The sequence below is a fragment of the Colletotrichum orchidophilum genome (genome assembly GCF_001831195.1).
Source record: "Colletotrichum orchidophilum strain IMI 309357 chromosome Unknown Scaffold_22.1, whole genome shotgun sequence".
NCBI classification, from domain to species: Eukaryota; Fungi; Ascomycota; class Sordariomycetes; order Glomerellales; family Glomerellaceae; genus Colletotrichum; species Colletotrichum orchidophilum.
This window is the reverse complement of record NW_019172978.1, coordinates 35,930-60,311: the sequence shown is the minus strand read 5'-3', so window position 1 is coordinate 60,311 and position 24,382 is coordinate 35,930. Positions and strand designations below refer to the sequence as shown.

The window sequence follows — 24,382 nt, the reverse complement described above, 5'->3', positions numbered from 1 at the left end:
AGCTGGTCGTGGCCCTGTGTCGCGTGGAAACGAATGGCTGCCAGTTGGCGCCAGGTGTCGAACACAACTCTTTGAAATTTTGCCCGCTCTGCCCCACAAACTTCACCCCACCAAATCCGAACGACGAAAATCGACGGCGAGAGGAGGTGTGCACCACCCAAAAACCCTTGACGACTTTTCAATTCAATTCCATAAGCCCGAAAGCGCTGCTGCCACCCCCCTTTCCCATCCCGAGAGACGCACAGCTACCCCGATTTCGATTCGACGCATTTCTTTGTAGCCGATTCGAAGGAAGAAACTATTTTCAACATGGCTCAGGAAATGGACTGGGTCAAGCTCGTCGAGACTTGCCCAGCTGGCGATGGTTGGGGCCCGCCCGTCACCACCGAGACTACCTTGAACGGTGTTCCCTATGCGCCCTTTTCCAAGGGCGACAAGCTCGGGCGTATGGCCGACTGGACCTCCGACGGCAAGGACAGAGACGGACGCGGCGGCAGACAGCAGTACAACCGCAGCTACCGTGGTAAGTGTCACCTCTCTTTCGCTCGACCCTCGAAGAAGACGACCTCGTCGCTAACTCGTTACCACCTTCCAAAGACCAACAAGTCTACGGTGCCGGCCACGCCATCTCCTTCAACGCCCCTCCCGCCGAGGACGAGTCCACCTTCTCCGTCGTTAGCAACACCCGCGACAGCACCAAGACGAGATTCGGCCGTGGCGCCGTCTTCACCCGCGGCCGCGGCCAGCGCGGTGGTCCCGCTCAGAACGCTCGCGGTGGCCGGACGACCGTGGCCCGTGGCGGCCAGCAGGGCGGCCGCGGAGGCTATGGAGGAGGCTTCGAACGGGGCGGAAGAGGCGGTGCCCGCGGCGGCCGCCGCTTCGGCTGGAAGGATTACGACAAGCCCGCCCGCAACCGCGACGCCAGCGTCAACATCAAGGCGGACTGGAAGCTGCTCGAGGAGATTGACTACAACCGCCTCGCCAAGCTCAACCTGGACGCCGACGAAGGCGAGGAGATTGACGCCTACGGCTTCGTCTACAACTATGACCGCTCATACGACAAGCCTGCCGTCAAGGGCTTCGAGCGCAAGCTCAACGCCATTGACCGTGCTGCGTACAATGTCACGACTTCTTCCGATCCTGTGATCCAGGAGCTCGCCGACAAGGACGAGGCTTCCATCTTCGCCACCGACAGCATCCTCTCCATGCTCATGTGCTCCCCGCGGTCCGTCTACCCCTGGGACATTGTCATCTCGGTGCAGGGCAACAAGGTCTTTTTCGACAAGCGCGATAACGCCGCGCTCGACATGGTCACCGTCAACGAGAACGCCGCCGACTCGCCCATGGACGCCTCGGACGGCTCCAAGGACAGCCTCAACATGCCCGGCGCCCTCGCCGAGGAGGCCACCTACATCAACCACAACTTCGCCAACCAGGTCGTCGTCGAGAGCGAGGGCCAGAAGCTCGAGATGGCCAACGCCAACCCTTTCTACAATGCCTCCGAGGACACGGACCCGCCGGCCAGCAAGGCTTACAAGTACCGCAAATTCGACCTCTCCACCAACAGCGAGGAGGACAACTTTTACCTCGTCGTGCGTACCGAGGTCGATGCCGTCCAGAAGAACGCCATCAGCGGCGACGACCAGCTCGTCACCCTGCACGCGCTCAACGAGTTCGACAACAAGGCCCAGGGCAGCGGTGGCGCCCTCGACTGGCGGACGAAGCTCGTCTCCCAGCGCGGTGCCGTCGTCGCCACGGAGATGAAGAACAACTCTTGCAAGCTCGCCAGGTGGACGGTGCAGAGCATCCTCGCCCGTGCCGATGTCATGAAGCTTGGGTACGTTTCCTTTCTCCTTTTTCGTTTGCCGTCTCTGAACAAATCGATCCTAATACGTGTCTCCCAGTTTCGTCTCCCGCGCCAATCCCAAGTCCAACGACAAGCACGTCATCCTCGGTGTCGTCGGCTGGAAGCCGCGCGATTTCGCCAACCAGATGAACCTGTCTCTGTCCAACGGTTGGGGTATTGTGCGCACCATCGCCGACATGTGTCTCAGACGCGAGCAGGACGGCAAGTATATCCTCGTCAAGGACCCCAACAAGTCCATCCTCCGCCTGTACGAGCTCCCCTCTGGCGGCCTCGACGGCGACGACGAGGCGGACGAGGTGCCTGAGGCGGGCGAGGATGATGAGGAGTAAGCGGGTTTCACAGAGAGTAAAGCCTATTTGCTCGAAACGAATATGAGCATCACCACATACACACACACGCAACCCCTCATCTTCAGTGGCTCTGATGACGCATCTGAAGATTTGAATACAACTTGAAGCATCTAGCTGAGAGGGTTGGAGGATCGGAGAGAAGGAGAGACAGAACAGAGAGCAGGGAGGGGGAAGGGAAGGGGAAAAGGTTTAATGCCAGTTCAGTCCAAGATGCCTGGATAAAAGGCAAGGCTTGACAAGTCGGCTGCCGGGAAGAGTGGCCATGATGTAAAAAGTCTTTCTTCGATTTGGGGGGGTTAGGCACGTATAGACGTCTATGGAGTAACGCATTACGGACATTCAACGTATTGCCATGGCTGTGTTTGTGACGATGTTGTTTCTTGGCCTGGCCTCTGGATTTTAGGAAGAGTGTGTTATTTTAATGCTTTGACCTGACCCCTATATGGCTTCGAAATCACAAGGGTGGTAGCAAGGACACATCTGTGCTTGCGGTGCCGGAGAATGACGGGATAATCTCATCGACTCGAATCGACTCCCATCATTTTGCTCCTACCGTGACTTTGGTTCTTGGGAGATGGATACCCTCGTACCTAGCGGTCAATCATGGGCTAAAAACATGCGGCCCTCCTTTTCCTCTTCCAGCAGCAGACTCGAAAGAGTTTAGTATGATGTCAATGCCTGTGATCTGACCTGTTCCGTGAGAAAACTTTGGTAGTCTAGCGTGACAATGTGCCTGAGTTAGTTCGCTCTATGCCACTTTATTCATTCTCCCTGATATCAGCTAGAAACCGAGAGCAGATGTAATATGGACATCGTCCAAATTCTTCACGTGTTATGTACAATCTCAAAAACATGTTTGAAATCTTTCTTTCATTTCTCCCCAATCCTAAATGGAAAGTTTTTGGAATCTCTCTAAAATGCCAACAACGCCGAAGTCCATGATAGGATGCCATTCATACCAATCATTAAACCCACCCATAAAAGAACGTTCTTTTCCATGACTTTTTTTTTTTCCCGTTTGTCGACTGTTCAAACCCTCTCTTTCCGTTTCCCTCTTCTCTAGAATCTCTCCTTCATGCGCGCCGCGACCGTCCGCAGATTGCCATAGACCTTGGAAGGCGGCTTTCCGAGAATCAGGCTGACAATGGACTCGCGAGCCATGTGGATGTTCTTGTACGCGCCGAGGATGTGGATCTTGCTGTCGGCCAGGACGATACGTGTCTTGCTGGCGTTTTCGATGGCGACTAGAAGTATCATGTCAGTAAGAAGGCCATCTCTCCAGCGTGGGAATGCTGCTGGGGATATTCCATACACTTTGTCTTGCCGTCCTTGCCTGCAATGCGACCAATGGCGCGGCCTTGCGCCTCGTTACCCATAACCTGCTTGACATCGCGGATCTCAAAAGTCTCGACTGGGGGGAACTCGTCAGCTTCTGGACATGGGAGTATTGAACAAGAGACCGGCCGGCTTACTGTAGAGATCGTCCAAACGCAGCAGCGCAATGGCGTCGTCAACGTCGAAGCCCAGGGTAAAGGCCTTGACAAAATCCTCGCCCTTTTGCAGGGCGCCGTCCTCGGTGGTATGCTTCGAGGTCCGGAGCTCAACCTGTTTCCGGCGGGGATTCATGCGGACCTGTAGCTTGAGGTGCTCGACGAGCGGAGGGTAGACTGAGAGAGCGTAAAATGTTAGAGAGGGCAAACATAAGGTGCGTCATTGCCGTAGCGTAGGACTCGGGGAGAGGGAGCATACTCTTGGGCCAAGAAGACTTGAGCGGGGTGAACCGGTGAGGAGGCACGGGGACCTTGCGAGTCTCTATTCTAGTGACGGGATCCTGGGCAAACGCAACGTCTTAGTTCCCCAGATTTCCAAGTGTTATGAAGGGGGGTTCAAGGGTGTCTTGTCGCACAATGTCTCTGGCGGGCGCAAAGCGCGGGCGGTTCTCCTCGTCGACAACCATCTCGCCCTCCTCTCCGTTCTGCGGCACGCTGGGCAGAATCGCATCCATCTCCTCGGGCAGGGTGGGCGCATCGAGGAGGAGCTCCTCGTCTTGCTGAGGCTCTTGGAAGGCCGCTTCGAATGGTGGGGCAGAAACATCCACCTGCTTAGCGGTCGGGGCAGGCATGCTGGGCAGATTTTCGACTTGCGAAGGGTATCAAAGGATTGGCTGGAAGGGATGGCGATATTCAATCGAGGGGTATGTATCGCTTCGACGGTGGTGGTGTTTCTTGGTTGTGTGGTGTCGAGCCGAGTCGGTCTGGCGGGGTGGGTAGGCGGTGGTCGTGAAGAAAAAAGCGGCGGTGCCAGTTGTGAGCCAGTATCGATTTATCGCCGAATTCCCAAATTTTTGTGTTTTCGTTATCGATAAGGGGATAAGGCCGGGGGGTGATGGCCAGGCACTTTAGGTACCTAAGGTAAGGTAGCACCGTGCACAGCCGTTGCCCATCTGAGCCTTCTCACCTCACCTTACCTGCTTAGGTAAGGTAGGCACGTAGGTCAGCAAGCGGTCTGGGACCAGCATTGGGCCCAGACTCGGAGCACGGGCCATGATGTGCCTCTGAATTTTTCTGCTGGACGGCGACGCCCCATACGTAAAGTGCCTATGGAACGGGTCCTGCCGGGTTCAGCAAGGTAAAGCTGCGGTAGCGCGTCAGGGATGACTTTTCACAGGTGCCCTTCCCTGGCCCAGCTTTGCATCTCAAGTCATTTCTGCATGAGCGCATGAAATGTGCTAATATTTGCCGTACCTCCTCCCTCAATACTCTCTTGCTACACCCCTCTCTCTGTGTTGTTCTTGGTCCGTTTCCAGCGGTAAATAAACAGGGTCGTTGATCTCCCTCCTTTTTCTTTCTTCTTGCTGTCTCTCTGTTCAACCAAGAGACAGGATGAGCTTGAGAAATGTCTAACGCTCCGTCGACTTTTCTCGGGCGTCGCTTCTGGTCTTGCGCCTGCGGATCGGCGCAGACTTTGGGTTTGCGAGGGCCGACCATCACAACAGCAACGACGAGAAACACCTGTTTGAAAGCCAGTCAACCTGCAGTCAACCCTTCTCTCCCTAGGCCGAATACTTTCAGAAGGTCAACACACTCCGCGTCGCAACACTCGTTTCCTCGGCCGAATATCCATAATGCGCGACGAAGCTATACAGGCAGCGGATTGCTGCTGGTTGGGTTTACCACGGAACTCGCGCCCACACAAGCATCCGCAGCTTGCGCAGTCGCTGCAGAATCCGCCACAAGCACTGGCCTAACGACGAAGTCAAATGTCTTCCAACTGGCCCGGCAAGCATGGAGACGAGGCATACACACCGATTCGAGGAGCGCTATTAGCCTGGCCGACAGGAGACATCATAGCTCCAAGAGTGGAAAGCATGAGGACAAAGCCTCGACGGCCCAGACGAAACAAGATCCGCCCCAGGCTGGAGGACAGGTAAAGCCAGACGCACCAGAGCACGACGCCGAGTCGATCGCATCCACCGTGTCGAAATATTTGCACATTCCAAAGATGCCGCACAGGCCCACCAGGGAAGAGCTATTGGCTGCGGCGAATGGCTTCCTGGGTCGAATGAAGGTTCGATTTAAGTGGGCGTCCATCAGGAGCATGAGGCCGTGGAATATCGATGAATGGGGCGCGTTTGTGTCGTGGTTCCTGTTTGGCCACCTAGTCTGGATTCTGGTTGGTACCACCACCTTCTTCTCGCTGATCATTCTCAGCATCAACACCGTTGTCGCGCAAGGTAAGCTGCCTTCTGAGGTTGACCCACGTTCAGCAGCTCATCATATTGTACAGAAACTCTTGCCAAGTGGGTAGGTGACTCTCTGACTGAGTCCGCCGGCGTAACGGTAGTCTTCGAATCAGCTATTGTTCCCAAGTGGAGAGATGGCGTGATCAGCTTCAAGAATGTTTTTGTATCGCGGCGACCTGGACAAGTCAAGTCTTCGGTTAGCAAGGGATCTTCAGAGAGCGCCGCGGCTATGGCTGCGACTGGAAACCAGCCCGACCAGGACAGCCAAGCTTTGGAAGAGGACGATGGCAACTACACACAATATGACGTGTCGATCGCGACGGTCAACGTGACACTGTCATTCTTGAAATGGTGGAATGGCAAGGGTTTCCTGAAAGATGTCGAGGTCAAGGGCGTTCGTGGTGTCGTTGATCGCACGTCTGTGCAGTGGTCAGACGAGGTGGTTGACCCTCTATCCTACCGCCACACCCACGAACCCGGCGACTTTGAGATCGACTCTTTCAAACTTGAGGATCTTCTCGTTACCGTTCACCAGCCCAAGGGCTTCCGACCCTTCTCCGTCAGCATCTTCTCATGTGAACTGCCGCAGCTCAGGAAGCAGTGGCTCTTTTACGATTTCCTATCGGCAACCCACATGTCAGGATCATTCGACGGCTCCTTGTTCACGATTCACCCCCGTCAAGTACATGGCACCGTTGCTAGCGAGAACGGAGACATGGCAGAGGACGTGGGCGAGCCGGCGGCCTGGAAGAAGTTCAGCCGTCTTCGCATCGACGGTCTCAAAATTGACCACCTCAACCGGGGTGTGGAGGGCCCGTTCGGCTGGATCTATGAGGGCAACGTTGACATTGTCGCAGATGTCATGTTCCCCGCGGACCTTGACGATGGTATTACCAAGGTCATGTCAGACTTTTATGACCAGCTTGAGGATGTAGTCATATCCAACCGCATGCGTCTGCTCCAGAAGGATCTACTCGACATCAAAATCGTAGGCTCTTCGGCCTCAGATCTCTGGGGCCCTACACCTACCCAAGGCCATCTTTCCCAGGCTGCACCAGAGCTCACGGAAGAGGATGCCCCAACGTCCGCAGACCCCGAGTCTTCCAATCCCCCCATCTCCTCCGACTCATCGGAGGAAGACCGGAGATATCTAATAATGGATCTCCGAATCCACCTGAACGATGTCAAGGCCGCTGTGCCCCTTTTCACAAAAGACATCTCTTACATCAACCAGGCGCTCGTTCGCCCTATCGTGGCCTACATTAACGCCAAGAAGACATATATCCCCATCAACTGTCGCATAGTCAAGCGTGCCACCGATTTCGACGGCAGTTGGTCCATCTTTGACTGCGGTCTCATGGATGACATGTCGGCCGAGACCTACGAGGCTTTTGCACGCGATATTGAGGACCAGCAGAGCCGCGTCCGTCGGCTGAAAAAGGTCGGCTTTTGGACTCTCAGTCTTGCCGTCCACGCCCTCTTTATGGGAATGGCCGGCAATGTCATTTAAACCGTATCTCAACTCCCTCTCCTCTCCTCCTTCTTCTCTTTTCCTGTTCTCTATGTGAGCACGGCTGTCTTTTCATGAGCGCATGATTTTCGAAGACGGGAGGCGTTTACAATCTTGTATAGATCGAGAAAGGGGGTAACAACAACAATCATGTACATATACAAAGGGCAAAGTGCATCTCTGCACAAGGAGAATGGGGGATATCGGGGTTCCATCAACCACTCACTCCTTTCTCCGCTGGATTTTTTCCTGCAAGGCGAGGCGTTTTACACATGATACATGGAACTGCACATGTGGTAAGGGAGGAGCAAACAACAACAAAATGATTGATACCCTTTTTTCAAAACACATTTGACTGAGAACGCGTCTTTCGCCATGGCATCCTGCCCTGTTTGGCGCAGTGGGTCATTTTGAAAGGTACTTGAAAGGCATGAAGTCTGTTTGCTGGCAGCATGACGCGCGCGCATGAATTTCCTTCTCTAGGTTCTGTCAAGGATCCTACGCGACGCTTATCGCAACCCACGGCGAAACATCTCCACAAGTCTTATTTTTTTCACTCGAACCCTTGGCTTGCTTTGCTTTTGGTTGCATGACGCTGTTTAATGTTATAGTCACAAGACTGACTTTTGTGGATTGTCTAGCTAACAAGAGGGGTTGGACATTTTCCTAGCTTGACGTATCTACAGTCACCCTGCTCCGGGGTGAAAAGGGGGTGGGGGCAAGGAAAAGAGAGGAGAGTGGCGGCTATGTTTGTCGAATAAGATGGCTTACCAGATTTCATAATTACCAAAGCCATCTGGTCTGCTATTGCTCTTCGGCATGGGACCTACTCGGTAGCAGGAGGTTTTTGATGGCTGGTAGACTAGTTGAGAAACCTCCACGAGAAAGTCAGACCTGTCGTGCCGTGTGGGTATCTCAAGTGAGCAAGCACTCTTGCAATATAGCGTCCAAGTGGATTATTATCTCTTTGTGTAACCTAGCACCGAGTAACCAAATGGGAGTTTACATAGCGGTCGGAAACAGAAGTCCATAGACACGATTGGAAGCTCTTTCATAACCAATATAGGTGACAAAGCCTAGGAGCCCAGGAAGTTGTTGATCCAAAAAAGCTTGTCCATATCAGCAACCGCGCCTAACTCAAGTCTATTTGCAACAAGAGCACCACATATCAGACGGAAGACGACCGGCTTGGAGACGGAACAGAGCTATTCTCGAGGCACATGATCACCACTTTACCAAAGTATCCTTGAATGATTCCATTCTATCGTGTTTGACGCCATCACCACTACCCCATCTGTAGGGAATAACCGGTGCTCCTTTGATATCATGCGCAAAAATGCACTGGGGCCTTGCCCTCTAGACCATGAATGCTTTCCCCCCATGATCAACCTCTTCCCGCTTTGAGTCGACGCCACTTTCGATGCAAACACTTACAATCTGACCCAGACCGCTTTCCTGGCAGCACCGGTAACCCACGAGCCCTCGCACTGCCGATCCACCGGCTACATCGTGACGCAGCCGGGGTCCGCCACAGCGACGCTTGCGCTCTGAATCTAAGCCGCTGTGGTAAGCTTCGGTACGAAGCTGTGCCAGATCCGTTGGCACGGAGCGAACTCGTTGAGGTACAAGGGATTGGGCTGTGGCCGCGGGAGAATAACGCAATCCTACTTTTTCCTTCACATAAAGTCGTCGCTAAGGGAAGGGGAGGTCAGTATGATGACAGCTAGCGATTTGAGAGATCGGCTTACTCTCCGAAACCATCGTCCTCGTAGGTCTCCGTGTCAGCTACGGGAGCACGGCTGACGACGGCGGAGACCTTGGTCTTGGCCGCCTTGCTCTTCTTATTGCCGCCCTGGGCAGCCTTCTCCTCCTTCATCTTCTCGTTACCAAGGGCGGTGAGAGTGCTGGCAATCTTCTTGACCTGGTCGCTAGGCAGATCCTTGGCGAGAGTCTTGGCGAACTCCTGGAGGAAGAGGCCGTAGTGGGCCTTGCGGGCGTTGTTGGCGAGAATCGGGGTCAGCGTGGTGCGGAGGTGCTCAAACTGAGTCTTGGTGACGGGGTTGAAGAGGGGCATCTCGGCGATGTTGGCCGTCTTGGTCGGGTCGTTGGGGTCGATCTGGACGGCGGAGCCGGCGAGGACGGCCTTGCGACCGGCCGGGACTCCGATATCACCGAAGAGGTCCTCGGCGTGCTTCAAGTCGGACTCCTTCTCGGTGCGGCGGAGGCGCTCACGGCGCTCAGCCTCCGTCTCCTCATCGCCAGAGTCTTCGTCCTCGAGGCGGGCACGCTCGTCCTTCAGCTGGGCGATGCGCTCGGCCTTGGACTTCTTGTTCTTCTTGGCCTCCTCGAGGGCCTTTGCCTTTGCTTCCTCGGCCTTCTTGGCCTTCTCGCGCTCGACCTCGGAGTCTTCGGCGGCATCCCAGGAGTCGAGAACCTTCAGGGGTAGAGGAGTCAGTGCACGCGCGGCGACATGAGAGTTCTCGTAGCATCGTCAACATACGTCATCCTCATCCTCCTCGTCTTCGAACTTGCGGCGAATAGGAACCGCACCACCAATGGGGGAGGCAGGGCCGGAGCTCTCCTCTTCGCTGCTCTCCTCGTCTACGTGAGGATCTTGGAATTAGTCAAATTCAAAGAGAATAGCAATGAGTCATTTAGGGAAAAGAGAGGCAGCGGTCGCGCTGTCCAGACTGGACAGATCATCGCGACATTTTGCCTCTCACGATAATTTGTGTGCGTGTGCGTTGCGGGACAAGGCATAACTCACCCCACTTCTTAGGAGGCATAATGTCAGATTTTGATTGTTGAGCGCGGGGCAGAAGAATATAGATGCAAGAATCTAAAGGACGAAGAGATGGCTGCGTGAGACGTCACACCAAGTCTTTCTGGAGACGTTTGAATATGGAAAAGAAGTTTTTGGATAGAGTTTATGGAGTGGGAGGTCCGTCCGGTCTGGCTGAAGTCAGGAAGGAAACAAATTGTGGAAAGCAAGGGGGCTCTGTGGTTGGGCAGGAAGGGACTGTCAGAGTGAAACCCGAGGAGCTTGGAAGGAAAAACCCAGCAAGGCCGAAGGCGGCAGCGGTTGAGCGGCCAGTAGCCGGTGGAACTGCGCTGGAGTTCCGAGTTTGTGTGCAGCCCGATTCCATCCAGTCCACCTCACTTACATTCACCCATAGCGGCAAGCAAGGCTCTGGTACTTGCATCCGTCTTACGAGCCATCGGCCCTGCAGTTCTTCTTATTTGAGACATTGAAGGAGGCGTTTGCATCGCTTAGGATGTCACGATGTCTACTGGTGAAGGGCTCTCTGCCGTATCCAACCCCTCCCCTATTCACTGGAAGGAAGCCGGGTGCAATGCAACTTCATCTGGTCTTCCATCTCGAATTCTGCGGGCTAGCATTCATCACGGTCATGTCTTGAAGACGGTAATACTGTGCAATTTGCCTACAGACCCTATCGAGACGCCGTCTATCTTGGACGAAAAGTTCGGGCGGGTCCTCGAAGAACACCGTGGAGGGGCAAGTCTCTTTTCTTCTTAATCCCTGACATGTGGCTGTTGAAAACACAACCCCGCCATCGCACTTGTTGCCTGAGATGACTGAGGAAGCTCCGCCGACCAGCAATACGCTTGCATGAAGTGTGATTTTGGCCTCATGGCCCTCAAGTTCGCTTAATATTTACCTACTATTACAAGATGTATTTGCCACAGCGATTCCACCTAGGCAGGAAAGAAGGCCTCACGGGGCAGTTGAGGACTTCCTGCACTTCCATGCAGTGACTCACCAAAACTACCCCGCGCCTGCCCTGTCTGGCTCGCATTAAACACAGCCCCAGGGCGTGTGGCACGGGAAGACGAGGGCGCCAACCGCGAAATATAATTAGTTCGTTATGCTCTGGGTTGATGTCCCTCCGACACTGTAAGAACAGTTACTGGAATCTTGCTGATTACCCAAGAAATTACCATCCCCAACATTGTAATTTGATCAGATAGTCAGCAACTCCAAGATCAAAAGCACAAGCTCCACCCCCATCATGGTTGCGTTGTCCGTGATAGAATCCGAAATGGGATACTGTGCCTGCTGACCCGTCCGCACACCCAGTACGTTCTGCTCCTGTGCCTGGCTGGCAACCTTGATTGCCATCGCACACATTAACATCACCCAATACAGCACGTTGACGACCTTTGCCGTCCATTGCCACCGCGCGTCACCACCATAGATATGCATACCAACTCGTCCGAATCCGGACCTGTATGATGTTGTCGACACAGCAACGTGAATAACCAGGGCGGCGAGTATGCCGACGTACGTGAAAGGAAGGACGCCAATGCCGAGCTGGGCGACGCTCAGACGGGCCATCTCAAGCGACACCATGGCCAACATGGCCACGATCAGTAGGTAATAGACGGCGCTGGCGACCTTCACAGCCGCGGACGGCGACTTCGTCACTGGCGTCGATGTCGACGCTGGCGCTGACGTGACGACTTTGTCCGAGGGCAGGTCTCCTGCTGTGGAGGCTTCAGCCGTGTTCGACGGCGAGGCTGAAGCTGAGGCTGAAGCTCGCCGTGAGAGTACACATGGTGGAACAGCGATCAATAGAATGATGAGGTATGTCCACGTCGCAAGTGGGACGACGATGACATCGGCGAAACATGTCGTTGGTAGATGGCTGGAGAGAGCTGATTTGGGGCCCTGACAATGATTGAACTTTGGTCAGTACGTACCGAAATTGAACGTTCTTACCGGAAAGTATCTGACGGCGCTGAGAGTGTATGAGTGCAGACTTACGAAGCCTTCGGGACGGTTTTCGCAGAGCATGGTGTGAGGCCGTCGGGTCTGGGTATACAATCGTCAATCAGGCAGGTCTACCCCTGTGTGTGGGTCGTACCGTACGTGATGCCTGCAGCATTTACAAAGAGCGATCCAGTGAAAAGAACCTGGACAGGAGGCTGGAAGGCACCCAAGGCACCTCCTGCCAGTACGTACCTTTTACTGATTGCGGGCCCACCTCGCTTGCTTATATAAAGCACACCACCCACCGCACTATTTACCTGGTTTTCTTCCCTTTTTCTTCCTCATCTGAGTGCAAGGGCTTTACGCGTATCAGTGAGGATTCGTCCGAGATCGTGTTTTTGCTAGTTGAAAACTATAACTATGACCACTCCTGGTTGGCTTCGGCTGGCCAGGGAATTTTTGAACCCCAATTTGTCTTGCAAAAGATGTCTTATTTTGCTTTCATTGCTTGCGGTCCCTGGCGGATCGTGGTAAAGAAGGTGAGCCGCGGCTTCCACTGAGAAGTGTGTCACCAACGTCTATGACGCTGCTGAATCACTCGGACGCGTTTTCCCCTCGTCTTTCCCTCTTAATAATTGACGAATCCGTGACTACTTGTTACCTAGTGTGCGAACAGTGGAACTTGATGCTGCTTTGCTTGGGTGAATTTGTTGGGTAGCCAGAAAGCGCAAATTTAACACGTCCAGCATGGTCATCGCCAACGCAAAGTGGATCCTTGTAAGGCATCACAGTACGCCCACTATAAACAGCCTCAGGTATCACGAAATGTTTTTCTTCGTCGGGATCATGGCCTGCTAGCGTCTCGGATGCTGCTCCGCGCCAGCAGAGCCGCCTTCTCCCGATGCCCTCCACATATTGCCTCGAAAATAACCTCAGATTGCGCGAGCGTGACCAGCAAAATCCTTCATCTGACGGCGTGTGCGGTCCAAGTCACCCATGTCGCGTACTTCAAGTATCTCCAATTCAAGGCACGCTTCCACAGGGCGTTAAGAAACCCACAAGTTTCGAGCGGGTTTCCGCTGACCCTTCTCGAAGGATTCAACGGAACCCATCTCCTAGCAAAACATTGATGAGAAGCCAAAATGTTTCGCTCTGGTTTCTATAATTCCCGTTATTCCCGCTCCTGGCGAGCAATATTGAGCAATATTTGGTCTTGGACTCACAAGCGTCGGTACCTAATCAGGTAACGGTTTACGGTCATCAAGGCCTTGGACCTTCGGAGAGAGAAGACGGGGTCGGGGGTCGGGGTCGGGTGACAAGTTTCCGACTTGATTCCCGGAGCATGTCGCAGATTGCTCTGCTCGTGCCGAGTGCAGTGCCAACACGCCAACATGGGGTTTGAAAGGTTGGCTATGCGCCCGGGCTCTTCGGGCTCTAGAGCTTGTCAAGTGGAGATGACGAGCGATCTTCAATCGCCGTCCATCCGTATCTCTGGAGCCTCTGGAGCCCCCCGATAAGCAAGATGTGGACTGATACTCTCTCTTGACTCGGCGATTCTATGGAAACCCTCAATGACTGTCCATTCGTGTACACGAGTGGTTGGGCTCCTCTTTGTGACTTTGAAGTGGCATAATTAGGTATCAGAACTTCAGAATGTCGGTATATCGGCGAGCTTTACCTCCGTCCTTGGATCAGACATCATCACTGCAGCTGCAAGTGAGGATATGCAACAGCCATAGTAAGCAGACACCAAAAAAAGACCCTTATACGACTGCTCTCTAACTAAACAAGTCCGTTGGCTGATATTCGACGGGAAGCGGGAAAAACCTGACAGTACCCCGTCCAATCGCAGCTTCTCACGAAAATGGAGCGGAACGAAATCTCTAGCAGCTGGACATATCTGATTGTCTGTGTGCGCCCCGAGTACTCCAACAATCGCAAAGGCCCCCTCCATCCCGATACGACCCGATACCAACGCCGCCCATCTGGTCCAGCTGACTTGACAGCATTTCCAGCCCTACGGACTGGGAGGACCCCTTCCCCTATCCGCGGCCTTTGCAAATCTGCATTGCTCGACGCCCGCCCGCGCCCGCGCCCCCACGAAGACGACGTTCCCACATGGGCATGGCAGCTGCTGTATCCGTAACTTCGGGAGCGCAAGACGTCTGACAAGAGGATGCGAATGAAAGACCCATAGCTTTATCCTTGCCTTGCCCTTCATTCTACCTATTAGGTCGCCTTAGCGGCGTACTCTCGGCGACTCTTCCGACGACGCGTGGATCACAAGCCTCCCTGTCGCCCATCAACTCTACGCACCTGAGGCTCTAAGCCAGGTTTCCTCCTCCGAGGTGCTCATGAGTTCGGAATATCCGATCCCTCTTCGTAGCCCCCCCCTTCCTTCTCCATCCCTATTCTTCCTCGTCGGTTTGGACAACCCGTCCTCGCTGACAATTCAGATTTGAGTACCCTAACCATGGCTCATGCCTTGTGTAAAGTCTGCCATCTGACAGGATTTGCGTCCCTTCCACACCCCCACACACACCCATCGCCGTATCAACAAATAACTTACATGACCAACACCCCTCAAATTGTATATAAGACTCCGGGTCGTTAGCCCTTCCTCAGGCCGTACGACACTCGTTCCACCATCACCAGAAATCAAGTACATTCTTGGCATCATTGTATCCTGACATCACACTACTCAGAAGTCGCTCGACTTACACACCAAAGCACCTACCCAATGCTTTCATCAAGAGCATCAACCAGACTCTGCGCGTCAAAACAAGCGGCCCAGCTCGCCCGGGCCGCGGCGCTTCACAACACCTCCTTCTTGGGCTCAGGAACAGCCGGCCTCCGCATATCCGCCTCGTTCCAGCAGCAACATAACCCCAGCAGCAGCAGCAACAGCAGCAGATCCTTCTCCACGACGCGGGCGTCGCAGCTCCGCGACTTCTTCCCGGCCAAGGAGACGGAGCACATCCGTCTCACGGCGCCGGCATGGCCGCACCCGGGGTACACGGAGCAGCAGATGCACGATATCGTGCCGGACCACCGCAAGCCGCGCACCGTCGGCGACTGGGCGGCGTGGAAGTTTGTCCGCCTGGCGCGGTGGTTCATGGACCGCGCCACGGGGCTCGGGTCCGAGCAGCAGGTTGACAAGAAGAACCCCACCACGTCGTTCGTCGCCGACAAGCCGCTCACCGAGGCACAGTGGCTAGTGCGCTTCATCTTTTTGGAGAGTATCGCCGGAGGTGAGTTCAACTTTCCTGAGTGGAAGAGTGTAGCGCCAGGAGTACTGACTCCCGTAAAACAGTTCCTGGTATGGTCGCCGGCATGCTTCGCCATCTCGGCAGCCTGCGGCGCATGAAGCGCGACAACGGCTGGATCGAGACCCTCCTCGAGGAGAGCTTCAACGAGCGGATGCACCTGTTGACCTTTATGAAGATGTCGGAGCCCGGCTGGTTCATGAAGATTATGATCCTCGGCGCCCAGGGCGTCTTCTTCAACGGCATGTTCCTGTCGTACCTCATTTCCCCCAAAATCACCCACCGCTTCGTGGGCTACCTCGAGGAGGAGGCCGTGCACACGTACACGCGGTGTCTCTACGAGATTGACCAGGGCCTGTTGCCCAAATGGTCTGACCCCGACTTTGTCATTCCCGACATTGCGGTCCAATATTGGAAGATTCCGGAGGGGCAGAGGACGATGAAAGATTTGATTCTGTACATCAGAGCAGATGGTGCGTGTTAACCCGTATTTCATCATACCGTGGAAAGAAGGAATGATATGCTGACGAAAGCACCTGCAGAGGCCGTTCATAGAGGTGTAAACCATACCCTCAGCAACCTCAACCAAAAGGAGGACCCGAACCCTTTTGTCAGCGAGTACAAGGATGGCGAGAAGCCCAACGCCGCGTTGAGAGCCCAGGGATTCGAGCGTAACGAGGTCATCTAACGACTTCTGGATTCGACTAGACCGCCGCGAGAGATCGCCGCGAGAGATCGCCGCGAGATAAGTGTCTGCGAGATATCTGTCGCCACTTGATTTCTCTTGCTCGACATTTTTTTGCTTTCGGACTACAGAACGTCCATCTTTCCTGAACCCCGATTTTCCTTGCGTTACCTGAAGAGTTGTAACACAAAAGACCGATGATACCACTAAAACGGAGTCTGGCCGGCGTAAAGGAGTTGCTCGTTGGGAGACGAACAGCCCCCACTCATTGTACAATATTGGGAAAAAGATCGATCGGTCTTGGGATGTATTGAAACTTTTGAATTTCCAATTGCATTTGTTTTTCTTTTGTCAGACGTGGAGAGACAGATAGGCCTTGTTGGGAGAATGAAACGCATATTCGGTTTCTCCAGCCAAGGGGTGCCAAAATCCCCATCAACGGATTCAAGTTTCATTTGACGTTTTGTCACTGACCCAACAGAAAGATTGAGCTTCGGAGACACGGGATCCTATGGCGGATCAAAGTTGATCACGCGTCAGAGAGGTAATATCAAATGACAAAGACTGATAAAAATGTCCAATTCCCAATTTCCATGTGTATAAGTTGGCAAACTGGTTGCTGCTGTCAAGACCTAGAATTGCGAGCATGTGGTTACACCAGTAGAGGCTCGCGTCTTCTCCAGAATGATCGATGAAGCACAGCCACCCAATGGCAGGAACGATCTCGGCGGCTGCTGCATGGCCTCGTTTTTTCCCCCTCTCTTTTGGATGAACGACGTATCATCGGACGAAAAAGCCAATAAAGATCAAACCATAGCCGGCTGCCTGGAGCCGGGTCTGGGCATGGCGTGATCTCCAGGCCCAGTGCTGGCAAAAGCACAGTACTGAAGTGGTAAATCAGCTACTCTATCTGGCATGGTGTCGATGAAACTCTTCGGGACAGCCACAGGACGACGACGACAACCACGACGACAACGACAACGTCCCGGCTTTGACGTGTGGCTGGGCATATGCCAATTTCCAAGCGTGCGGTCCGGGTCGTATTTCCGAAAAGGTTTCTAAATTTGGATATGAGTAGCCAGGGCGGGGGACTGGGTCCCGCTCCGCCATGGGCTCCGAGCTTTCGACGTTGTGGAGAATCGAAGGGTTCCAAAGGTGAATGTTCGCTTCGATCACGGTCTTGGATGCCGGATGGACCTGAAACGGTGACCTTTTCTCGAATAAGCTTCTTCCTGCCGCGCGGTGGATTTACAAAGAACCATATGCTTGATGTCATATCGGGGCCATGGCCTGGCATCCGATTTTGGGGGCCAAGGGGCCACGAAGCCGGCGTGGCTGTGTCGGACGCCATTCCGCGTAGCAGCGCTAGATTTACAACGGGGTCGTTATTGGCCCGTTGGCCAGGGAGACTCGTGGAGGATCGTAGTAGCACTTTGAGAGTTTGGAAATGGAAAGCCACACGGCAGAGACACTTTCACCTCATCGTCCATATCCGTTTACAGGGCTGTCGGTGCTGGTTGTGATTTGGCGATGGGGTCCCTGTTTCACGCAGGACTGCGCCTCATTGTAGAAGGCCCATCCAAGACCTCGCGGAACGACAAATGCCCGCTTGGGTCGGTTGGAGGGGCTGCGAGATGATGGAGGCGAGAAACCCGTCTCCAAAACTTGTGATGATATCGCAAGTGAAATGTGACACGAACGAATATTCGAAGGGCCGTGTTCATGGTGAATCTGGTGGTGCATCTTGTGCCTTGCACCAAGGGACGGGACGGTGAGACTCGCGCCTGGAGATGATGACGCTAAGTCGTGCTGCAAGTTGCAACTTGTGTTTGTAAGGCGGCATCAACGAGTGCTTGTACAGCTTGATCGACGGTATGTCGGACTCGGCATCTAATGTTTCATGTGATTGGACGTGATTTGTGGCAGTGCGGATGACATCGAGCCTCCCCGTCCGAATAGTAGCCCTACACTACACTACGTACATTGGCCTGGGTTCGATCTGTATCTGGGATGAATGCATGTGCAGAGAGTTGCAGAAGGTTGCAGGGAGGTGGACATGGGTGGATTGAACATTGCTGTACTCGCTCACTGGCGAATAGGCGAGCCGATGGTAGAGCTGTGATGAGCGTCAGCATTCTCCTGTGAGCTTGGAATCCCTATTGCTTATTCGGGGAAACGAGGCGTGATCCATCTCGCGCACTTCCGCGAGACATTCGCAAGCTGACGGCAGCTGAAAGTGGTGCCAGTGTTTGATGAAGTTTGCATTTGGGTGTCCACTCTCATCTCATGTCTGACGTTCATGGCCGCTCCATGTGGGCTGCTCCATCTGAAGTCCATGTCGATGTCGGCAAAGGAGGATCAACAGAGCTCCTCAGCATGGGAAGTCGGGCCTTGACCAACGCAACGCCTACTGCGTATTTTGACTGGTGACGGTACGTGATAGTTTACCTTTTGCACATAGCAGAGCTCCATCATGCATCAGGTAGTCTAATGAGCTGGATCCTGGAAGTGAAAAGTGGATGGATGGGACATGTCAATCGGCGTCTGCCAGAGCGGCAGCTAAGATAGTCTAGGCCAGGGCGAGAAGAACGACGACGACGATGACGACGGTCATGGAGCAGGGGTCATAAGTGACAGGTGGCCGGGCCCTAGAAGCCGCTGATGCGGCACGGGGAGCAGAGTGTATCGGTGTGTCGGGAGTCGAGAGTTGAGAGTCTAGACTGAAGACTAGAAAAAAAAACCCCCCCAAAAAAACCAAAAAACCACAGTGCCATGACTGGCAGAAGCATCACTGCCGTAGCAGTGTACTGTAAATGAGCGGCTTGTTAATATGGCATGACTTAGGTGCCTCTCTCCATGCTGACTGGTTGGAAGCAGGTAAACTAGGTACGTAGGAGAGAGACGAGATGCCAAGGCCAGGCGAGGAATAATGTAATTTCAAATTATTGGGCCATGTCAAGCTGCAGGCACGCTGGATGGACACGGACCGGAAACAAGAAACCCACTCAAGGCAGATTCGAGAAGCAAGAACGCCTAACCCAACACTTGCAGTCACGAGTAATCCTTGGAGGGGTTTGGGCCACCCCCCTCCCCCCTTGGTCGTGGAGGTACTTCCAGCCAATCCTACAGCTGAGGGGCATTTTTGAGTGTGTGAGCAGAAACGCACCGTCGACACACCGGGGCCTGGAACAGATGGAACAGGGTACCAGATGACGACCAAGTTTGGTAGGTTGTAACCAGCTTATTGATGCAGAGACGGTGTAAGTCAAGTCAGAGTCAGACAGGCGACGAGATGATTTAGTGGGGAAACGAAGTGCCTTTCTTTAGACCTCCTAGCATCTAGTTAGGAATGATTTCGAGTCTTGAGTCTTCCGTGTAAGCAAGGAACAAGACAACATTAGACCTCGATTCACTGCTTTTGGTGCAAAGTACTCTTTGTAATAAAGAGCGTCGTAAGCTTGTAAAGTGCTCAGCTGGCTTGGCATAGGCATCGCATCAAGAAGGGATGGACGGGATGCTGATCGGATGTTGGAATTTGGATGCCCTCTCAGTATCGGATTTCGTGTCCTCGACTATCCGTATCGTGCATTATCTGGATTGTGCCTTGTTCGAAACAAGACCCCTATTTACCTCTCGGCCGCCCGTTTCCCGCCCGTTTCTTTGACCCCTAGCTATCATGCACTAGCAAGCAAGGTTTCTGCAAAAGGCCCTCGTCTTGCTGCCTAGATTTCAATCACCCGGCATACCTGGATCCACGATGCCAACTGTGTCCAGCACGAGCTTCTTACCAACCTTCGGTATGCCAGCATCTATTACCATCCAAGGCCCTCCCTTGTGTACTTGGTACAGTGCCTGGGTCCCGCTAACACGGCTGTATTGTTGGCGCCCTCCGCACGGAGGACCTTGCTCCTGAAGATTATTTGCGCATCAAACCGTCTTTTGCTTTCGCATCTGGGTTTCCGCATTCCCGTCTCGTCGCATGTTGCACAAGCAAACACACATACACCGAGCCCGTCTTCAACAGTCATCAGCAGCATCTGGACTCTGCCAAAGACTGGCCAGCGGACCTAGCTCCAAGCTACTACAACCCGAACTGGCGCTTGAAACTTTTGAGCTTTGGACACCAAGCAACGACCGTCATCACTGCCCACCGACGCCAAAAGGCCTCAGACAACCAACTGACTGACTGAGAGCTCCGAGAAGTTACGATAGACGCCGATTTGTACAGCTAGCTAGCTGTCTAGCTAGATCCCTGCGCGCAAAGAGAGACACAATATATTTTTGGATTTTACCTGCCAACTCGCATCCTCCCAGCGCATCGCATTGGGTCGCGGTCTGCTCCACGCATTCGCACACGCGGCCAACATACATTTCAACACCTAAACAACAGAACGTCATCGGCGCAAAAGTTCTGGCCCGGAAAGCAAGGAAGACGTATCTCAGAGTCGGGGAGAAAGCTGCAGTTGGCGCGCAGCACACGCAGAAAACAAAAAATCAAGTGACAGCACACTCCAAGCGCGGAGCAGAGCAGCGGAAAGCACCAACATCACCTAAGCGCATGCCAATCCGAGTCGGAGCGCCCCGTTGCAGAGGTACCTCGACCTGACCCAACGTTGGGACTCCCCAGTATGGAATACTTGGTCCTGACACGTATTTTCTGCAAAAATCCAGGTACAATCCTACCTTGGGATACCGCGCAGGCACCACGCCAAAGACACCGGCCGACAGATCCATCCTCAAACGTGCACAGCCTTGTGGGAACCAGCCAGATTGGGCTGCCAAGGTGGATTCTCTCTCGACCAACCACGTCGCCCGTCAACCACCCTGTAGTCTGCACCTTACACCTCGCTGTCCCACAGTCCACTCCCCTCCCCTTCCCAGTCCCTCTTCCTCCTTGAGTCCCACAGTCCTTCCCAAGTCCTTCCTAAGTCCTCCCCCCCCCTCCAAACTGTGACCCGACGACCGCAGACCCCACCTCAATTCCACACCTGCCCTGCTGCCGGGTCTGTCTGTCCGGTCCCCTCTGCCCGCCGACCAAGTCCTCGCTTCCCCATCTCAACTCCTCCTTCGCACACTGTAGCACATTACCACTCATCTCCCGCCGCGCTATTCTCTCCCTCCCTCTCCAACGCCCCCAAAACGTCGCTAAACCCTCTTTACTTCAAGTCACTTCTATCCGTCTCTGGCGTCGCTGCTTGCCTCTTCTCTTGTCGCTCTCACACAGTTGCACTCATCTACACGGGCTACCATTGCGCAAAGCTATTCGCGACGGCGAATAACATCTCGTGTCGTCCACGACTGTAACCCCGCCGCCTCCAGTTGTGTGCGGTCAGCTCGCGCGTCAGCACAGCCCCAGGGCGGTGCGGTGCCTGAAAGGCTGACTGGTGAACTGCCTCGCCCCGATTCTAAAGACAGCAACACAACACACTCACAAACGCACACACGCGTATACGACATCCCTCCATCCCGATTACCAGCACCCATTTACATCATGGATCAGCAGGGTCAACGCGGTCGCTCACCGTCTGCCGGGCATCAACAGCCTCATATAAGACATCCTTCGCATTCTCCGTCTCCGAATCCGTTCCAGCCCAATACCGAAGTAGCTTCAATTGGTCTCGGTCTCGGCTTGGATCAGTCTGCTACCCACGCCTTCAACGGAGCCGCCTCCGCCGACTTCTCCAGCTTCAATAACAGCAACAACTTCCTCAACGGCCAGCAATCCGCTCAGCAGTCTTACAACCAGTCCACAGCTACCTTTGCCAACCAGAACCAAGCCGGCTTCCTCGATCCCACTTTCCCCTCGGGCGACTTCGCCCTGTTCCCCAACTCGGGCCAGAACGATCAGCAGTTCAACACCGGTGTCTTCGACCAGAGCCTTAACCCGGGTGATATGAACAACATGGCTATGCCTCAGAGTCACCACTCTCCGACACCTCCCCACCTTCTCAACCCGGACCCCCACCAGACTCCCTCCGCTCACCAGTCTCCTGCCTTCAATCAGCACCAGTTCTCGTCGCCGCCCTCGGGCGCGGGTCACTCTAGACATGCGTCCCTTGGCCCCGAGGCGGCTCTCTTGCCGAACCAACTGAATGAATGGAGCCAGCCTCAGTTTCGAGGCCACCGGAGATCTCCTTCCGAATACTCGGACGTCTCGTCCGCCGCCCCCTCACCGAACCTCGTGAGCGCCGACACCTTTGACGCAATCGACCAACGTCATTCGCCAATGCAGCGACCCCAAGATGCCGGCCTCTACCAGCAGATCCAAGGATTCGACAACTTCACCATTTCGGACCCCGCGCTTAGCAGTCCGAACCTTCAGGGCCGGAGCCCGTCGCACAGCCCGGCCATCTCCCCGCGCATCCTCCCCCAGTCCATGCCCGAGTTGAACCAGCCTCCCAACTTCGGTCTGGGGAATCAAAATGCCGGCTTCGTCAGTAGTGCTGGCTACACCGGGCAAGAAGCGTTCCCGACCCTACAACAACCGGAGATGCCCCAAGTAGCGCCAGCCATTAACATCGAGTTTGCGCCCACAGCCAGACAGAACAATTTTGAGCCGCCCAAGAATCAGATGGATCAAGATTCTTTGACTCCGCCAGAGCGAGGTAAGGCAACATGGTGGTGATGAATGTGCGCGCCGAAGCTAACAGTGTCAAACAGGCCGGCCGCGATCTAGACCCCGCGCAGTAACGGACCCCTTCAACAGTTCTGGTGCAGGTATGGTGCGCCAAACCTCTGCCGGCAGCTTGTCGCCACATTTAGGATCTGATCTTTCTGGCCGAGACTCTTCTTCACGATCACTTTCCCCGCTGGACCGGGGGGCTGTGAGCCCTAGTCGCAGACGACAATCTACCTCGGCCGTACCGAACAATGTCATTGCTCTCAGATTGGCGGACCCTGAGTATCAGAATGCCCAGGATAACGGAAACTCGAAACGTGTGCAGAAGCATCCCGCGACATTTCAGTGCACTCTATGCCCCAAGCGCTTCACTAGAGCATACAACCTCCGATCTCACTTGCGAACGCATACAGACGAGCGTCCATTTGTCTGTACAGTCTGTGGAAAGGCTTTTGCTCGTCAACACGACCGCAAGAGACACGAGGGTTTGCATTCTGGAGAAAAGAAGTTTGTCTGCAAGGGCGACCTCAAAGCCGGCGGCCAGTGGGGCTGTGGTCGAAGATTTGCGCGTGCCGATGCGCTTGGTCGACATTTTCGATCAGAGGCGGGACGAATCTGTATTAAGCCGTTGCTAGACGAAGAAATGCTCGACCGGCAACGCGCGTGGCAGGAGCAGCGGATGCAACAACAAAACATGCAAAACATGGCCGCACAGGGTATGGGCATGGAGCCAGGCTATCCTATGGACGCCAGCGGGCAGTACATGCTGCCGGCAGCTCTGTTGGCCCAATACCCCGCGCTGGCCCAGATGAACTGGTCAACGCAAGACGCGAGCAGCGGTCTCGAAGACGATATATCAGGTCGTTCGTCATTTGATGCCAGCGACTACGAAGGCGACGATGGTGGGTATGTCAGCGGTCCCGGTACAGGGTTTGGAGAGGGCGGCATGGGCCAAAACTTTGGAGAAGTCGGATATGCCAGTGACTACGGCGGCCGGTAGTAGGCGGATCTGATTTCACCTGCTATTTTATTTGTTTTCTGTCTTGTTTGCGGCCAATCGCCTGCGACATGGTTTATTCTTCATTTGTTTATCAGGGGATGTAGCGCTTCATGAATAAGCGGATGTTGTAAAGGAACAACGCCAGCAACGCCCGCAGAGGACGTTGCGCGGATGGTCTGGTTATAGGATTTAGAACGCGTTGTTATAGATACCATTATGACGAAAATTTTACATCTATACCGACCGGATTGTCAACCGCGACGGTCATCTGACGAGAGGCAAGTAAGAGCACGGATTCTGTTCATGTAGGACCTGGAATGTGCCCCTCAGAGGGGTTCGTAATTGCAGGGGTACGTATCGGCGATAAGATTGCTGTCACTGGGTCGCGGGGTCGGTTGTGGCGCACCCCTCACTCATAATTGACTGTGAAAGCGCATAGGTATTACAGAGGGAGCGGGCTGCCACTTGTTGTCAATAGGTAGGTACGCTCGTTGGATCCTGGGTTATGAATCAGAGCGAGTCCGGCGCCGGAACCTGATTGATATCAGCGCCAATGCCGAAAGTGTAAGAGTTGGTCGTTCTCCGTAAGCACAGGGCCCCCCGACTCCGCG

General features: G+C 54.3%; 8 protein-coding genes across 8 annotated transcripts; 5 read left to right on the top strand and 3 right to left on the bottom strand.

Annotated features, from left to right (window-relative positions):
• Positions 1 to 309: 309 nt before the first annotated feature.
• CORC01_03591 (eukaryotic translation initiation factor 3 subunit D) lies at positions 310 to 2,196 on the top strand (the record flags this gene model as incomplete). The annotated part of the gene is made up of 3 exons (XM_022615240.1): positions 310 to 523; positions 598 to 1,837; positions 1,905 to 2,196. The coding sequence occupies 3 exons, from the start codon at positions 310 to 312 to the stop codon at positions 2,194 to 2,196; spliced, it is 1,746 nt and encodes a 581-aa protein (XP_022478166.1).
• Positions 2,197 to 3,276: 1,080 nt separating this feature from the next.
• CORC01_03590 (pre-rRNA-processing protein PNO1) lies at positions 3,277 to 4,339 on the bottom strand (the record flags this gene model as incomplete). The annotated part of the gene is made up of 5 exons (XM_022615239.1): positions 3,277 to 3,461; positions 3,530 to 3,628; positions 3,690 to 3,884; positions 3,967 to 4,048; positions 4,124 to 4,339. The coding sequence occupies 5 exons, from the start codon at positions 4,337 to 4,339 to the stop codon at positions 3,277 to 3,279; spliced, it is 777 nt and encodes a 258-aa protein (XP_022478165.1).
• Positions 4,340 to 5,112: 773 nt separating this feature from the next.
• Positions 5,113 to 7,469, top strand: CORC01_03589 (uncharacterized protein; the record flags this gene model as incomplete). The annotated part of the gene is made up of 2 exons (XM_022615238.1): positions 5,113 to 5,950; positions 6,004 to 7,469. 2 exons carry the CDS (start codon positions 5,113 to 5,115, stop codon positions 7,467 to 7,469), a joined length of 2,304 nt encoding a protein of 767 aa, XP_022478164.1.
• Positions 7,470 to 9,145: 1,676 nt separating this feature from the next.
• CORC01_03588 (translation initiation factor eIF3 subunit) lies at positions 9,146 to 10,255 on the bottom strand (the record flags this gene model as incomplete). Its single annotated transcript, XM_022615237.1, has 4 exons — positions 9,146 to 9,161; positions 9,218 to 9,903; positions 9,970 to 10,070; positions 10,237 to 10,255. The coding sequence occupies 4 exons, from the start codon at positions 10,253 to 10,255 to the stop codon at positions 9,146 to 9,148; spliced, it is 822 nt and encodes a 273-aa protein (XP_022478163.1).
• A 1,196-nt stretch (positions 10,256 to 11,451) lies between these two features.
• CORC01_03587 (uncharacterized protein) lies at positions 11,452 to 12,285 on the bottom strand (the record flags this gene model as incomplete). Its single annotated transcript, XM_022615236.1, has 2 exons — positions 11,452 to 12,159; positions 12,256 to 12,285. The coding sequence occupies 2 exons, from the start codon at positions 12,283 to 12,285 to the stop codon at positions 11,452 to 11,454; spliced, it is 738 nt and encodes a 245-aa protein (XP_022478162.1).
• Positions 12,286 to 14,941: 2,656 nt separating this feature from the next.
• CORC01_03586 (alternative oxidase) lies at positions 14,942 to 16,155 on the top strand (the record flags this gene model as incomplete). Its single annotated transcript, XM_022615235.1, has 3 exons — positions 14,942 to 15,452; positions 15,515 to 15,940; positions 16,010 to 16,155. 3 exons carry the CDS (start codon positions 14,942 to 14,944, stop codon positions 16,153 to 16,155), a joined length of 1,083 nt encoding a protein of 360 aa, XP_022478161.1.
• Positions 16,156 to 21,138: 4,983 nt separating this feature from the next.
• CORC01_03585 (uncharacterized protein) lies at positions 21,139 to 21,456 on the top strand (the record flags this gene model as incomplete). The annotated part of the gene is made up of 1 exon (XM_022615234.1): positions 21,139 to 21,456. A coding segment is annotated over one exon (318 nt), but the record flags the coding sequence as incomplete, so codon positions are not given.
• Positions 21,457 to 21,643: 187 nt separating this feature from the next.
• CORC01_03584 (uncharacterized protein) lies at positions 21,644 to 23,771 on the top strand (the record flags this gene model as incomplete). Its single annotated transcript, XM_022615233.1, has 2 exons — positions 21,644 to 22,757; positions 22,813 to 23,771. 2 exons carry the CDS (start codon positions 21,644 to 21,646, stop codon positions 23,769 to 23,771), a joined length of 2,073 nt encoding a protein of 690 aa, XP_022478159.1.
• Between the last annotated feature and the right edge of the window lie 611 nt (positions 23,772 to 24,382).